The sequence below is a fragment of the Microplitis mediator genome, chromosome 5 (assembly GCF_029852145.1).
Source record: "Microplitis mediator isolate UGA2020A chromosome 5, iyMicMedi2.1, whole genome shotgun sequence".
Classification (NCBI taxonomy): Eukaryota; Metazoa; Arthropoda; class Insecta; order Hymenoptera; family Braconidae; genus Microplitis; species Microplitis mediator.
Window position 1 is genome coordinate 21,127,840 of NC_079973.1, and position 17,245 is coordinate 21,145,084.

Genomic DNA, 17,245 nt, shown 5'->3' on the forward strand with positions numbered 1-17,245 from the left:
TTAGATTCAAATTTACCTCCTCAATTTTGAGAAAAACGATCTCAAAATTTTGATATTTTAACAGTAACTCTTATGGAAAATAGAGATTGAGGCGCAAATTTTTTGAAGTGAAATAAAAACGCATCAAAAAAATTTGATCAAAAATTAACATTTTATATAAACCGAAGTTGAAAACCGTATAAAAAAGTATAGTACATTACACACTGAAGAAGAAAAGTAGAACATTCTAACCCTCGTGTGTAATTGCCTACCCGAGCCACAGGTGTGTATACGACTTTTCACCAGATGTACATCTGAAAATTTTAATTTTTGGCTCTGTTTGTGGGAAGAATGGCTAATTTGTATCCTTTGTTTTCTTGTAAAAAAAATGAACGGCTTTCTTCCTTTATTATGCATAGCAATCAACATATTTTGTCACCATATAGGCAGCAGGTTAATGTCAATTTACGGTCACAACCTGACGGCAAGATGACAGAAAAATTTTGACGCGCAAGTTAAATCACAGCAACTTGAACTAACTTCTGGACGGACATCGGAGCGGCTTGTAGTGGCATGGATGTGAATGTATGGAGGCGAAAGGTCGGAAAAAGCGATCACGCCAGTATATTCAGATCGTAATTGATTATTTTGTATTTCGAGAAACAAACTCTGGATTGATTATTCGATTGGATGTGGATGAAGATGTGCCTTTCGGAAGCAAATTTGTGTCAGAGTTTTTTCGGTTTTGGTCTGACGCTCGCTGACTTTTCGACCTCAGGGATTTCGTTTTCGAAATTTATGCAGAAATTTTTCAGTAGGTTCTATAAATTTATAACTTATTTAATTACTTAATATTATTTTTATGATTAAATGGGAATATTCTTATAATTTATAATTTTATTCTAATTCAGGATAAGGATTTTGGTGGAAAGTGGAAATTTAGAAAAAATTTCATTTATGATTAATTTTTTTTATTTAATATAAAACATAATTTGGCGAACTCACAATCAATTATTAGATTTATGAATTTCTATTCATCGACAAAAACAATTTAAAAAACAAATAAAAAATTTGTGTACATACATTTATGCTCCGATTAGGACTTTATCCCATCGAAAAAAATTTTTAAGATACATCATTACTTACATCTGAAAAAACTAACTCTTTTACAAATTATCTATTATTAATATATGCAAGGCCCCTATATAATATTTTACTTTCAATTTACTTGTCAAAATGTTGTCTATAAAAAATTTTGTTAATATTTACAAGTAAAAAATTACAATTTATTATTTAAAAGTTGAAAAAAATTTCGGCCATATAAATATGAAAAAAAAAATCGAGAGAGAAATTTGAATTTTTAAATTCTACAAATACAGTTTTTTTCTAAATATATTTAATTAATTGAAAATAAATTACTAAAAAAAATGCGAGTGTAAAATAATTAAATTACTACCAAATTAAATTTCAAAAATATATACATATATAAATTAAAAAAAATTAAACTGCCGTTTCATTATTACATCAAATATGATTTATACAGAAATGTACTTCTGCATGTTGATTGTTCTTCCTGAAGAACAAATAGTAAATCTTTCATAGAAATTTTTTTAATCCTTGGCCTGAAAGGTTGTCTGGATAACCCAGAAGCTGCAGAACTAGTCATGCCTATATCAAGTTTCGGCTTCTTTCTTGGAGCCAACGCTTGCAATGCTGTCAAATCAGCGTCGCGTTGTCGTATTTTTTCCATCTCAGCTTTTTGTATCTCTTTAGCCTTCTCCTTTAACTTTATCTGCTCCTCATCCTTCGACCTGCTCTTACTCGCCTGCAAAAGCTCTGCAAGCTCTTCGGCTTCTCGTTTCTGACACGCCGCTTTGTCCACTTCTTCAAGGAATCGCAGCTGAGATCTAACATCTTGGGTCACTTGGTACCGCGGATCATTTCTGTTAAAATCCAGCCGATGTTCGCTAATGACAGACATTTTTTCAACTAGACCCCTAAGTCTCTGTTCAGTCGCATGTGATACTAGAGCAAGAACATCTGGCTCAGCTCCTTCGAGTCCATGCTTCAGTAACATTTGTTTAATTTTATTTTGTAAACTTGTCACATTGAGAAATAATTTTTCTTTACATGATCGTACTTCCGTGCCAACTTTATCTGCTGAACTGAGAATCGCTTTAGATTCTTCAGCTATATCAATTCCTCCCATAGTCATGACATCATTGAGTTCTTCTTCATTTGTTTCAAGTGATGAAACAGGTTTGTTTTCTTTCGCACCAATTGCAGTATTTATTTTTTTGTTATCTTCTGAAACTTTATTAACATTTGAAAAAGTAGGTGTTGATGATTGCTGGATCATTGGGCTAAAAATAGTTGGTATCTGCTGGATATTTGAAATGGTCGTCAGTGGTGAATAGTGACCAATTGTCTTATTAATTTTTCTATCAACTACTGGAGTAAGTTTTAAATTATTACCAGTGCGAACTAATTTTTTTGTAGGTCGTATACGTTTAGATGAAGATTGATAAGTTTTAACTTGAGTAGTCACTGGTGCCATTGCTACCGTTGTAGGAGATATCATAAAACTTGCCGAAGACATGGTAACAGTTGTTTGAGGCTTCGCTACAGTCGTTGAAGACATCACCAATGTTGTTGGAGACGTTGCAGCAATTGCTGGATACATTATTACACGTCCTGAAGACAATGCAACAGTTGTTTGCGGCTTCGCCTCAGCCGCCGGAGGCATCACCAGAGTTGTTGGAGGCATCGCCACAGTCGCTGGAGGCATCACTACAAATTCTGAAGGCAGCATTGGTCTTGCTTGAGGAATTGTCATAGTTACCGGAGAACTTTCAGATCTTAATGGTGGCAGTTGACTTGTAAGATTATCTGATACTGGAATCTTACCATTTGGTTTAATTAAACTCTGCTGTTTAGCACTCGTTGGTGCCAATCGGAGAGGCGTAAGAGCTATTCTTGGTGGAGGTCTGATGCCGTCGATAGTAATCTGTTGGAGATACAGAGACGTTCTCAATTGTGGCAGGCTTTTAGTCAGAAAATCAACAAGCCGTGGCTGCCGGTCAGATTTCAACATCTTCTCAAGCCTATCAACAAATTGCGTGGGTTGTATTTTAGCATCAACAATGTCTTGGATTAATCTCGTTAAATTACTTTTAACATTTCTGGAATTTCCTTGCTGAATCGTGCTTGACATAACTAACAAGTTGTTAAAAAAACCACAGCACTTTTTAGCCATTTTGTTCATCATTGCATTCTGTTGATCGGATTTAAGTGTTGCTGATATCTCTGGAGTTGTTTGACTTAAACTTATTGGAAGGACTCCAGTTTTAGTCAAACTGGGTACTGCTGGATTAGCACTTCCTGAAACTGGTGATGCTACACTATAAACTACTGAAGTTGGTGTAGTTGAAGCAATTGTCTTGGTTGCACTTGGTCCTGCTTGAGCAATTTGAGAAACTGTTTGAGTGCCGGCTTCTGGAACTCTGATTTTTATCAACTGATAGCCATGTTCAGTTTTCATGTATACATTATTATTCGGTAACTCTAAATTTTGAGTTTTCTTGTATTTTTTCTTCGGTAATTTTGGACGAATATTTTGAACATCGTTTATCGGTATGTTCAATTGTCCAAGTTGTGGGCTCGTCGACTGATCATCAGAAATTGTCAATTCGATTGGTTTATTATTGTTGTTGTTGTTGTGGTAGTCATTATTATTGTTATCACCAATAAAGTTAAAAGTATTTACTTGCCCAGTTGAACTATTATCGACAATTATGTTTTCAGTATTTGCTTGAGTACTGGTGAGCTGATAAGCTTGCTGATGTTGCCCAGCATCTGAATCAATCACTGGAAGGTTATTACCAATAATTGATATTTGTACGCACTGCCGATGCTGGCTCATCATAACCGTAGACCCATCAATGCTGTTGGGAATTGTACTTGCATTTGGAATACCCACACGTGGCTGATAATTATTGTCTTGAGGCATTATTGGTTGGTTTTGTAAGCAAAACGATTGCATTATGAACTCGTGTAAAAATTAATAATAAAATAAACTGAGACCAACTTTATTTAATAAAACTTGTTAATTTTTATCAGTGGGAATGCTAATATAACTATTTATACTTCAAGTACTTCTAAAGTAAGTAAATATTTACGGATATGAGAGGATAAATTTAGACACAGTCGGTGTTCACACAAGCGTGGTCAACTTAAAAATGATCCGGAATTGGAGAGTAGGAAGTTGTGCTACTGACGCTGTGTGGTGGAAGTTGTGCTAATGAAGTTGTGTGGTGGGAGTTCCGGTCCCTTAAAATGTGCCCTCATCCCCACTCTGTCGATTTTTAGGTAATGTTCCATCTAAGTAATTGAGCAAGCCAGATTTATTTATTACCGTCATAATTTTTAGTTAAATTTTGCGTTTGTATTGATAGATATAGTAATTGTTCTTAACAATTAATCTGTAAAATCAATTTCAGCAAACAAATTTCACCGGAGTCTCAAGTCTAAAAACTCGACCGAAAAATTTTTAGGTAAATTCTTTGGTCAAGTTTTTAATAACTCTGCAGGAATCGCCATTAAATTCAAAAAATTACCGGCGGTCATTTTTTTTAGTAGACCAATTGACGAGCACATGCTTTGCCGCAAAATCATATTCTTTCAAGTGTCTAGATGACACTAGAATTTTTTCAAATTTTTTAATTAATATTTAATTGCATAAAAAAATGATTTAACAACTACGCTAACTAGAGCGACGGAGCGTACATGCCTCATCTGCCGCGCGAAAACCGATTCTCAACGTTAAATAAAAATTATAAATATTGGAGCTACAATCCGGGGATTCAAGAACTTTTTTACTCAAATTTTCTGCTCTTTCAGAAACTTTTTTAATATTTGAGCTATCCCTTATACTTTTTGAGATTTTGCCGAAAAGCTAGACGGCTAATTTTTTTAATGGTTTTTTGCTAACAACAAAGGTAATTTTGTTTTGCGAAAAAAATCCAAAAAACACTTTTTTCTGGACGGCATTTTTGATCGTTTAGGCCATCAACAATATTTTTAGGAGACTTGCTACTATTTTTCGAAGATTTTCATCTTCTCGACTAGACTATTATGAGTAATGATCTTATCAGAACATTTTTAGGTAATCTGTCCTTTAATATAATCCCATTTGTCATTAACATTAAATATAAAAATACTCATTAGAGTCTAAACTATGAAGATAATAGACTGGGAATTTGCCCCAGGTGTTATGCGTAGGGCTAGAAATGTGGAATTATAATAATTTTTTTTTAATTTGATGATAAAAATATGAAAAAATCACTTTTTCAAAATTTTGGGCTTGTCCATTTTGCCCCAAATGTCATGCGTAGGGGTAAAAATGCGCAAACATATCGGATTTATAGTAATTAGTCGAAAAAAAAAAAATTTTTTTTTTGGTCAAAATTTCAGGGGGGCCGCTCTGCCCCACCCTCCCCTATTTTTTTTATATTACCATACCTATATCTTTTTTATATTTTAAATATAAAAAACATATTTTTTTTGTATATTTTTATATATTCTAGGATATATTTTTAATATATTTAAAATATATAAAATCAATACAAAAATCGGCTACAAGTTAGCTATTTAAAATATATTTTTCATAGAACGATTTTTAATTGTTTTTCTCGAAATATAATTACATATAAAGAAAATCTGTCTATCGGTAGACCTTGCGGGCCAGCCCTAAACCTTCCCGCTGTTTTCGAGCTCTTCGAGTATTCACAGCTCGGGAAGTATATCGGAAGTTTTAGGGCTGGCCCGCAAGGTCTACCGATAGACAGATTTTCTTTATATGTAATTATATTTCGAGAAAAACAATTAAAAATCGTTCTATGAAAAATATATTTTAAATAGCTAACTTGTAGCCGATTTTTGTATTGATTTTATATATTTTAAATATATTAAAAATATATCCTAGAATATATAAAAATATACAAAAAAAATATGTTTTTTATATTTAAAATATAAAAAAGATATAGGTATGGTAATATAAAAAAAATAGGGGAGGGTGGGGCAGAGCGGCCCCCCTGAAATTTTGACCAAAAAAAAAATTTTTTTTTTTTCGACTAATTACTATAAATCCGATATGTTTGCGCATTTTTACCCCTACGCATGACATTTGGGGCAAAATGGACAAGCCCAAAATTTTGAAAAAGTGATTTTTTCATATTTTTATCATCAAATTAAAAAAAAATTATTATAATTCCACATTTCTAGCCCTACGCATAACACCTGGGGCAAATTCCCAGTCTATTATCTTCATAGTTTAGACTCTAATGAGTATTTTTATATTTAATGTTAATGACAAATGGGATTATATTAAAGGACAGATTACCTAAAAATGTTCTGATAAGATCATTACTCATAATAGTCTAGTCGAGAAGATGAAAATCTTCGAAAAATAGTAGCAAGTCTCCTAAAAATATTGTTGATGGCCTAAACGATCAAAAATGCCGTCCAGAAAAAAGTGTTTTTTGGATTTTTTTCGCAAAACAAAATTACCTTTGTTGTTAGCAAAAAACCATTAAAAAAATTAGCCGTCTAGCTTTTCGGCAAAATCTCAAAAAGTATAAGGGATAGCTCAAATATTAAAAAAGTTTCTGAAAGAGCAGAAAATTTGAGTAAAAAAGTTCTTGAATCCCCGGATTGTAGCTCCAATATTTATAATTTTTATTTAACGTTGAGAATCGGTTTTCGCGCGGCAGATGAGGCATGTACGCTCCGTCGCTCTAGTTAGCGTAGTTGTTAAATCATTTTTTTATGCAATTAAATATTAATTAAAAAATTTGAAAAAATTCTAGTGTCATCTAGACACTTGAAAGAATATGATTTTGCGGCAAAGCATGTGCTCGTCAATTGGTCTACTAAAAAAAATGACCGCCGGTAATTTTTTGAATTTAATGGCGATTCCTGCAGAGTTATTAAAAACTTGACCAAAGAATTTACCTAAAAATTTTTCGGTCGAGTTTTTAGACTTGAGACTCCGGTGAAATTTGTTTGCTGAAATTGATTTTACAGATTAATTGTTAAGAACAATTACTATATCTATCAATACAAACGCAAAATTTAACTAAAAATTATGACGGTAATAAATAAATCTGGCTTGCTCAATTACTTAGATGGAACATTACCTAAAAATCGACAGAGTGGGGATGAGGGCACATTTTAAGGGACCGGAACTCCCACCACACAACTTCATTAGCACAACTTCCACCACACAGCGTCAGTAGCACAACTTCCTACTCTCCAATTCCGGATCATTTTTAAGTTGACCACGCTTGTGTGAACACCGACTGTGTCTAAATTTATCCTCTCATATCCGTAAATATTTACTTACTTTAGAAGTACTTGAAGTATAAATAGTTATATTAGCATTCCCACTGATAAAAATTAACAAGTTTTATTAAATAAAGTTGGTCTCAGTTTATTTTATTATTAATTTTTACACGAGTTCATAATGCAATCGTTTTGCTTACAAAACCAACCAATAATGCCTCAAGACAATAATTATCAGCCACGTGTGGGTATTCCAAATGCAAGTACAATTCCCAACAGCATTGATGGGTCTACGGTTATGATGAGCCAGCATCGGCAGTGCGTACAAATATCAATTATTGGTAATAACCTTCCAGTGATTGATTCAGATGCTGGGCAACATCAGCAAGCTTATCAGCTCACCAGTACTCAAGCAAATACTGAAAACATAATTGTCGATAATAGTTCAACTGGGCAAGTAAATACTTTTAACTTTATTGGTGATAACAATAATAATGACTACCACAACAACAACAACAATAATAAACCAATCGAATTGACAATTTCTGATGATCAGTCGACGAGCCCACAACTTGGACAATTGAACATACCGATAAACGATGTTCAAAATATTCGTCCAAAATTACCGAAGAAAAAATACAAGAAAACTCAAAATTTAGAGTTACCGAATAATAATGTATACATGAAAACTGAACATGGCTATCAGTTGATAAAAATCAGAGTTCCAGAAGCCGGCACTCAAACAGTTTCTCAAATTGCTCAAGCAGGACCAAGTGCAACCAAGACAATTGCTTCAACTACACCAACTTCAGTAGTTTATAGTGTAGCATCACCAGTTTCAGGAAGTGCTAATCCAGCAGTACCCAGTTTGACTAAAACTGGAGTCCTTCCAATAAGTTTAAGTCAAACAACTCCAGAGATATCAGCAACACTTAAATCCGATCAACAGAATGCAATGATGAACAAAATGGCTAAAAAGTGCTGTGGTTTTTTTAACAACTTGTTAGTTATGTCAAGCACGATTCAGCAAGGAAATTCCAGAAATGTTAAAAGTAATTTAACGAGATTAATCCAAGACATTGTTGATGCTAAAATACAACCCACGCAATTTGTTGATAGGCTTGAGAAGATGTTGAAATCTGACCGGCAGCCACGGCTTGTTGATTTTCTGACTAAAAGCCTGCCACAATTGAGAACGTCTCTGTATCTCCAACAGATTACTATCGACGGCATCAGACCTCCACCAAGAATAGCTCTTACGCCTCTCCGATTGGCACCAACGAGTGCTAAACAGCAGAGTTTAATTAAACCAAATGGTAAGATTCCAGTATCAGATAATCTTACAAGTCAACTGCCACCATTAAGATCTGAAAGTTCTCCGGTAACTATGACAATTCCTCAAGCAAGACCAATGCTGCCTTCAGAATTTGTAGTGATGCCTCCAGCGACTGTGGCGATGCCTCCAACAACTCTGGTGATGCCTCCGGCGGCTGAGGCAAAGCCGCAAACAACTGTTGCATTGTCTTCAGGACGTGTAATAATGTATCCAGCAATTGCTGCAACGTCTCCAACAACATTGGTGATGTCTTCAACGACTGTAGCGAAGCCTCAAACAACTGTTACCATGTCTTCGGCAAGTTTTATGATATCTCCTACAACGGTAGCAATGGCTCCAGTGACTACTCAAGTTAAAACTTATCAATCTTCATCTAAACGTATACGACCTACAAAAAAATTAGTTCGCACTGGTAATAATTTAAAACTTACTCCAGTAGTTGATAGAAAAATTAATAAGACAATTGGTCACTATTCACCACTGACGACCATTTCAAATATCCAGCAGATACCAACTATTTTTAGCCCAATGATCCAGCAATCATCAACACCTACTTTTTCAAATGTTAATAAAGTTTCAGAAGATAACAAAAAAATAAATACTGCAATTGGTGCGAAAGAAAACAAACCTGTTTCATCATTTGAAACAAATGAAGAAGAACTCAATGATGTCATGACTATGGGAGGAATTGATATAGCTGAAGAATCTAAAGCGATTCTCAGTTCAGCAGATAAAGTTGGCACGGAAGTACGATCATGTGAAGAAAAATTATTTCTCAATGTGACAAGTTTACAAAATAAAATTAAACAAATGTTACTGAAGCATGGACTCGAAGGAGCTGAGCCAGATGTTCTTGCTCTAGTATCACATGCGACTGAACAGAGACTTAGGGGTCTAGTTGAAAAAATGTCTGTCATTAGCGAACATCGGCTGGATTTTAACAGAAATGATCCGCGGTACCAAGTGACCCAAGATGTTAGATCTCAGCTGCGATTCCTTGAAGAAGTGGACAAAGCGGCGTGTCAGAAACGAGAAGCCGAAGAGCTTGCAGAGCTTTTGCAGGCGAGTAAGAGCAGGTCGAAGGATGAGGAGCAGATAAAGTTAAAGGAGAAGGCTAAAGAGATACAAAAAGCTGAGATGGAAAAAATACGACAACGCGACGCTGATTTGACAGCATTGCAAGCGTTGGCTCCAAGAAAGAAGCCGAAACTTGATATAGGCATGACTAGTTCTGCAGCTTCTGGGTTATCCAGACAACCTTTCAGGCCAAGGATTAAAAAGATTTCTATGAAAGATTTACTATTTGTTCTTCAGGAAGAACAATCAACATGCAGAAGTACATTTCTGTATAAATCATATTTGATGTAATAATGAAACGGCAGTTTAATTTTTTTTAATTTATATATGTATATATTTTTGAAATTTAATTTGGTAGTAATTTAATTATTTTACACTCGCATTTTTTTTAGTAATTTATTTTCAATTAATTAAATATATTTAGAAAAAAACTGTATTTATAGAATTTAAAAATTCAAATTTCTCTCTCGATTTTTTTTTTCATATTTATATGGCCGAAATTTTTTTCAATTTTTAAATAATAAATTGTAATTTTTTACTTGTTAATATCAACGAAATTTTTTATGGACAACATTTTGACAAGTAAATTGAAAATAAAATATTATATAGGGGCCTTGCATATATTAATAATAGATAATTTGTAAAAGAGTTAGTTTTTTCAGATGTAAGTAATGATGTATCTTAAAAATTTTTTTCGATGGGATAAAGTCCTAATCGGAGCATAAATGTATGTACACAAATTTTTTATTTGTTTTTTAAATTGTTTTTGTCGATGAATAGAAATTCATAAATCTAATAATTAATTGTGAGTTCGCCAAATTATATTTTATATTAAATAAAAAAAATTAATCATAAATAAAATTTTTTCTAAATTTCCACTTTCCACCAAAATCCTTATCCTGAATTAGAATAAAATTATAAATTATAAGAATATTCCCATTTAATCATAAAAATAATATTAATTAATTAAATAAGTTATAAATGTATAGAACCTACTGAAAAATTTCTGCATAAATTTCGAAAACGAAATCCCTGAGGTCGAAAAGTCAGCGAGCGTCAGACCAAAACCGAAAAAACTCTGACACAAATTTGCTTCCGAAAGACACATCTTCATCCACATCCAATCGAATAATCAATCCAGAGTTTGTTTCTCAAAATAAAAAATAATCAATTACGATCTGAATATACTGGCGTGATCGCTTTTTCCGACCTTTCGCCTCCATACATTCACATCCATGCCAGTACAAGCCGCTCTGATGTCCGTCCAGAAGTTAGTTCAAGTTGCTGTGATTTAACTTGCGCCTCAAAATTTTTCTGTCATCTCGCCGTCAGGTTGTGACCGTAAATTGACATTAACCTGCTGCCTATATGGTGACAAAATATGCTGATTGCTATTCATAATAAAGGAAGAAAGCCGTTCATTTTTTTTACAAGAAAACAAAGAATACAAATTAGCCATTCTTCCCACAAACAGAGCCAAAAATTAAAATTTTCAGATGTACATCTGGTGAAAAGTCGTATACACACCTGTGGCTCGGGTAGGCAATTACACGAGGGTTAGAATGTTCTACTTTTCTCCTTCAGTGTGTAATGTACTATACTTTTTTATACGGTTTTTAACTTCGGCTCCATCTAAGTAGTTGAACAAGCCAGATTTGTTTATTACCGTCACAATTTTTAGTTAAATTTTGTGTTTGTATTGATAGATATAGTAATCGTTTTTAACAATTAATCTGTAAAATCAATTTCAGCTAACAAATTTTACCGGAGTCTGAAGTCTAAAAACTTGACAAAAAAATTACCTAAAAGTTTTTGACGGTCATTTTCTAGACTGAGAGAACAATTTATTTGAGCCAACTGAATAGATTTATTTGACTGAACAAAATCATTCATTTCTTTCAAATATATATTTGTTTATAGTTTACAAATCTTGGTTGAAAAAAATTTCACTACGGCTGGTGGCGCTACAGTGCTACCATCCAAATACAGATTTGTTAACCTTAAACAAATCATTATTTTATTTAAATGAACCATATCTTTGTCTCAAATAGATTCTGATTAGGTCAATTCAAATTAGGGATCTATTTGCCTGAAACAAATCTCATTTGGCTCAAATAATTTGTTCTCTCAGTGCATCTAAGTAGTTGAGCAAGCCAAATTTGTTTACTACCGTCAGAATTTTTAGATAATCTTTGTTTTGAATATTTAAGATATTTAGATTGCATATGAAATAGGTTGGTTTGTTTTTTTCTTGAGAGAGAAATTTTCGTAAAAAGAAAAAAAAATGCTCATGAATTTTTGTGACTGACCAAAAAAAAATTGGCATTTGCTCGTAAATTGCTCGTGATTTGACCAAAGTTAAAAATGAACGTCATTTCACATCACTAATAGCAAAATATATCCGCTTAGGCGCAGTAAATATGCATTGTTTGATGGTATTGTTTACAACGTACGGAAACATTTCGGTGTGAATCAAATCGATTGGTATAGGCTCAGACGAAATTTTCACCTAAATTACTTCTGAATGAGACATATCACGAAACATCTACCTTAAAACTGTATAACTCTTTTATCCTTGGCATCACTTCTGTGCTGAACAAAGATCCAAAGATACTGCCCTTATTAAACAAAAGGATTCAAAAGTATTAAAAAGGATTTGATTTTTAATCGTTTTGAATACTTTCTAATTCTTCAAATCCTTTTTAATACTATCTCTTGTGGGCGTTTAACATGTGAAATAATTTTTAATACTTTTATTTAACAAGGGTGTAGTTTCTAAAAAAAAAACTCAGTCTTTTTCTCCTGGTTGCTCGATTATCTTACAATATTTTTATGAAATATATTTTTAAATAGTAATAAAAAAAATCAATTATCTAAAAATAAATATTTCCAATTAGCTTTTAATTTTTAATTACTCTGAACTTATGAAGTAGTTTTTATTTATTTATTTAAATCGAAAATTTTTTACGTACATCAATCTATGAGCTTTGGTCTTGAATCAATATTTTTTTTTTTAACTACAACTTTCATAAAATCACGATAAATTATTATGAGTACACGCTAGTAAATAATGTATAAGTTCAAGGTGCAATATTTAAATCAATAATAAATTCGCTGCTTTCAAGTTAGATAATAAAATTTTCTTTCACTTGAAATAATTTAATTATAAATAAAAATAAATCGAATATTGTGTTACTTTAAGTGCACTATTGAATCAATAATAAGAATCTATAGTTCGCCTGCATAAAATAATGTCTTTTCAAATATATACATATTTTTTTGAAACATTAAAATAACCGTGGGACCTTTTCATCCAACAGATGTTTCATTACTTTACATTACCAATATTGCATCAGCCGGTAATCAAATTTTCTATTTTTTTTATTTTACTACAATAAATATGTAGATTTTTTAAAAAGATGATTCAATTATTTCAAGTGGTATTTGATGATTATTGATTAAAAATTAATAAAAATGATATATTATTAATGCAGGTATAAAAAATCTGGAAGAGATATAATCAAGGAAATTGAGTCGAGCATGTAGATTTTTTTACTCGACTGATAATGACATTTATACGAAGAAAGATTTTCTGTCCTTGTGATAAAAAAAAATTATCCTTTGTATCGTTAGTGATGTACTCACTAATTGGATTAATTGCAACAGATGATGTCTTTGCGACGGAGTTTCCAATAAATTCCGTACGCATAATTAAATTGCATCTTATTTTTAAATTATTTCTTAAAATAAAAAGCTATCACTTCTTCTTCCGCAACTATCAGTAACTGAAAAAGTAAAACTAATTAATATTATTTAAACTTTTTAGAGTAATCATCAATTGCAGCAATCAAACGCTAAATTGAATGCATCAATAAAAAATATAAATCCTTTGGAGCCAACAAATAAAGTGAAAATAAATCAAGATGATACTTTTAATCCAGATACTGTTTTAATAAAACCTTCGGATCGAAAGCTACAGGATTCATCCGATGAAACAGGAAATATTAAATTTGTTCCTCGGAATAAATTACTATCAAATTCTACTTCGACTTATTCACGTCAGATAAAACCATTAAAAGTAAACGCTAATGAACTTCCCGTAGCGACTTACATTCCAAAGTTACCAGCTCATCAGTTGCTTAAAAATATATCGACAGTTAATTTACAAACGCGTATGCTGTTTGAACGAAACAATACACTGTAAAAAATTGGGAGTGAATATGGAGTAATTACGGATTTTATTCAAATCCTAATTCACTCACTTACTCAAAGTTCCGGAACTTTTGAAAAAAAATTATTCTGCATACGGAGTAAATAGGGAGTTTCTTTTTTCTGCTGAGTGGTTTCGGAGTGATCCAGATTTTACTGAAATCTGCATTCTCTCCGATTCAGAGTTTTAGTATTAAGGGTGGACCGTACTAACCGAATTTTTGAATTTTACTTTTCTTTTAATTTATTAATTACAGCAATTTTTTTGCAGCTTTCAAAAAAATGAGTAAGACAAATTTTTCCGAGTAGTTTTCATCATTCGAGTGACATAATTATTCGAGACGCAATTAGAAAAGTAAAATTTGAAAATTCGGTTGGTACTGCCCACCCTTAAAATAAACCTCTTTTAAAAATGAATTTCTAGAAGAAACTCAAATTACTTTGGTGGTACTCTTGCTTGTTTTAAACCTTTAGTTACAGATCTACTGAATAATTGTTAAAATTTAGAAATATGTTGAAAAATTCAAATTGTAATTTTCTTTTACTGCTTAAATATTGAAAACCAGCCAAAGCATCTATACACGCTGAAAAAAAAATGCCAGCTATCACCATCTTGTAATACGGAATAATTACCATCTGTATGTGATAATCATTACCATGCTGTTGTGTTATCTATTTGTTTCTCGTATAGTAATAATTACTATTGCCGATAGTAATAGTTACCATCTAGATAGTAATGTTTCTTATGTTTGAAAAACTTTCTAATTTTGCCTTGTAAGACAGTAATGATTATTATCACGGAAAAAATGCTTACCATCTCCAATAGGCAATTAGTTAACATAACAGAATGAGAATCATTAAAATGTAAGGATGGGAATAGTTAATTCGTTAAGGTGCACGGGAAAGACAATATAGTAGTGGCAACTCTTTGGGATAGTACTCAATACTTTCTGTAAAAAAAAAACGTTTCAGACAGTACTGTATGCCATCTAGACTGTATCCACTACTCTCTGGATACTATTCCGGGCAGTAGTGGATATACACGGAAAAAAATGAACTATACAAATTAAGAACGACAAGTAAAAAAATGATAGTGATCAGTAAATACTATCATTCTAAATAGTAATTTTTTATTTATGATTAAAACGTGAATAATTACAGGATAAGCATGAAAATTAATTGTCTATGCAAGAAAAATTACTCTTTGTACTTCGAAAATCGTAACTGATACTTAGAAAATTGACGACACGTATGATAAAATTTATTATTTGGAATGTTAAAATTCCCCATATTGATACCCGGGTTCCGGGTTATAATTTCAAACACTAATTTTTAAAGTCAATTTTTTTCCGTGTAGTCTAGATAGTAGTGGATATAGTCTAGATAGCATACAGTACTGTCTGAAATTTTTTTTTACAGAAAGTACTCAGTACTATCCCAGAGAGTAGCCAGTACTTTTTTTTTTTCGTGTAGGAAGTATTACCATTTTTTTTTCAACGTGTATGTTTTATTTGAAAATTGTAGAAATGCGTTAAATAAATAAATAAATTTCACTCCGAGGGGATGAAATAAATAAATAGTCATCCGTTTCGAATTCACTCAGGATTTACTCCACGTTCACTCTTCAAATTTCTTACAGCGTAATAATGATGAATAATAATTGATATTAATAATAATAAATACAGTTAATAAATAATAAAATTTATATATTTTTTCTATTATTAAAGATTTATTTCATAATATTACACCAACAACTATTAATGAATTTTTTTTATTTTTTTATTTTTTTTATAATAATAAATCCTTATCGTGTTAAAAATGCGAATAAACACTTATTATTAATATTTCATTAATTCGTTATGTATATAATATATATATTTATATATATTATATATATTATTAATATATAAGATTGTATAATATATCTATATTTATATATCTATATATATTTATTATTATAGCCTAGATATGCGCTTTTTGAGAACATTTCTCTTATACCCTCATTTTTACCACGCACTTATTTCTTGCGTAATTTATTTTTATTATTATTATTATTTTTATTTCTCTTAATTATCATTTACACACACATGATGATTTTAAATCTCTCAATTTACAATCTCTTTTATCTTCCGTATTTTTAAATTCACCAGTTATTCTTTTTTTTTTCTTTTACTGTGGAATGCTTATTAATAATAACGATCAGTAAAAATAATTATTTCAAAAGTAGAATAAAAAATAAAAATAAAATGATTACATACTGATAAATAAACACAAGCGTATTACATTACGCGCGAGCTTACAAAAAATTCTATTAGTACAAAAAATAACTTTTTATTATTTAATATTATTATTATCATTTAAGAACAGTAATTGATATATTGTTTGTTTGTTTTTTTCTAAAATCACACAAAACTATCAGCTGTCTCGTGCTTACAATTTTTATTTATTTTAAAAATAATCAATTATTTCCATTAAAAATACAGTAATTATATTACACGATAATAATAATAACAAAACAATATAGAGTATGAAGATTTTTCTTGTTAATAAATTCTGACAAAATATGATATGATAGTAGATATATATATATAATTTTTTTTAGTTAAAAGGCAGCATTCAAAGTATAATTGAATCTGCTAATTACACGATTTGATAGGCTTTGTCCTAACAAATTTATCTCCCGGCTTCAATATTTTTTTTTATTTTTTTTCTTTAATTTTTTTATTGTAGACTATCTTTATTTTAATTAATATTAAATAATGTACAAGATGTAAGTAGTAAGTACAACTATTGTAGCTTAACAAATGAGAATCTGTTACTGTCGTACCTCAAAAATCATATTTTTTAATAAATCTACACACTGCTATTTAAATTTATTCATCCATACTAAACATTTTATTTAAAATACTTTATTATTATTTTAAAATCATCAATTTTTTATCGGCAGTGTTTGTTTCAAACAAATATAAAGGCACCTGACTTGCATACTCAATAGTCTGGACATTTGATATTTTAAATTTTTCGTTACAAAAAAAAAAATTTTAAAAAAGAATAATAAAATAAAAAAATCTACCATTTAAAATGATAATTAATCGATTAATTTATTAAATTGATGTTTGAGGCTACGACATTTGAGGTATTTTATTAAGAAACATCACTGTTAAATATATAGTGACATAACTTTCGGATAATTTATCATTAAAGATTTAATTTTCGAATATTTTATTTAGTATCGAAAGTAATAACAACCAGAAAATTTTATTTTCACTTAGTAAAAGACATGTTTTATTACTTGTTTTATTA

At 31.0% G+C, this 17,245-nt stretch overlaps 2 protein-coding genes across 2 annotated transcripts; one reads left to right on the forward strand and one right to left on the reverse strand.

Annotated features, from left to right (window-relative positions):
* Positions 1–1,423: 1,423 nt before the first annotated feature.
* LOC130667865 (transcription initiation factor TFIID subunit 4-like) lies at positions 1,424–4,197 on the reverse strand. The gene has a single exon (XM_057469744.1). It carries the CDS (start codon positions 4,019–4,021, stop codon positions 1,499–1,501), a length of 2,523 nt encoding a protein of 840 aa, XP_057325727.1. The 5' UTR covers positions 4,022–4,197; the 3' UTR covers positions 1,424–1,498.
* Positions 4,198–7,534: 3,337 nt separating this feature from the next.
* On the forward strand, positions 7,535–13,937 carry LOC130667360 (transcription initiation factor TFIID subunit 4-like). Its single transcript, XM_057468873.1, has 4 exons — positions 7,535–9,035; positions 9,096–9,992; positions 13,400–13,434; positions 13,560–13,937. Exons 1-4 carry the CDS (start codon positions 7,535–7,537, stop codon positions 13,935–13,937), a joined length of 2,811 nt encoding a protein of 936 aa, XP_057324856.1.
* Positions 13,938–17,245: the final 3,308 nt, after the last annotated feature.

Coding starts and splice junctions, on each gene's coding strand:
- LOC130667360 (XM_057468873.1), top strand. CDS start 7,535: ATGCCTCAAGACAATAATTATCAGCCACGTGTGGGTATTCCAAATGCA. Junction 9,036..9,095: donor TTATCAATCTTCATCTAAAC/GTATACGACCTA, acceptor TTACTCCAGTAG/TTGATAGAAAAATTAATAAG. Junction 13,435..13,559: donor CGGAGTTTCCAATAAATTCC/GTACGCATAATT, acceptor TAAACTTTTTAG/AGTAATCATCAATTGCAGCA.
- LOC130667865 (XM_057469744.1), bottom strand. CDS start 4,021: ATGCAATCGTTTTGCTTACAAAACCAACCAATAATGCCTCAAGACAAT.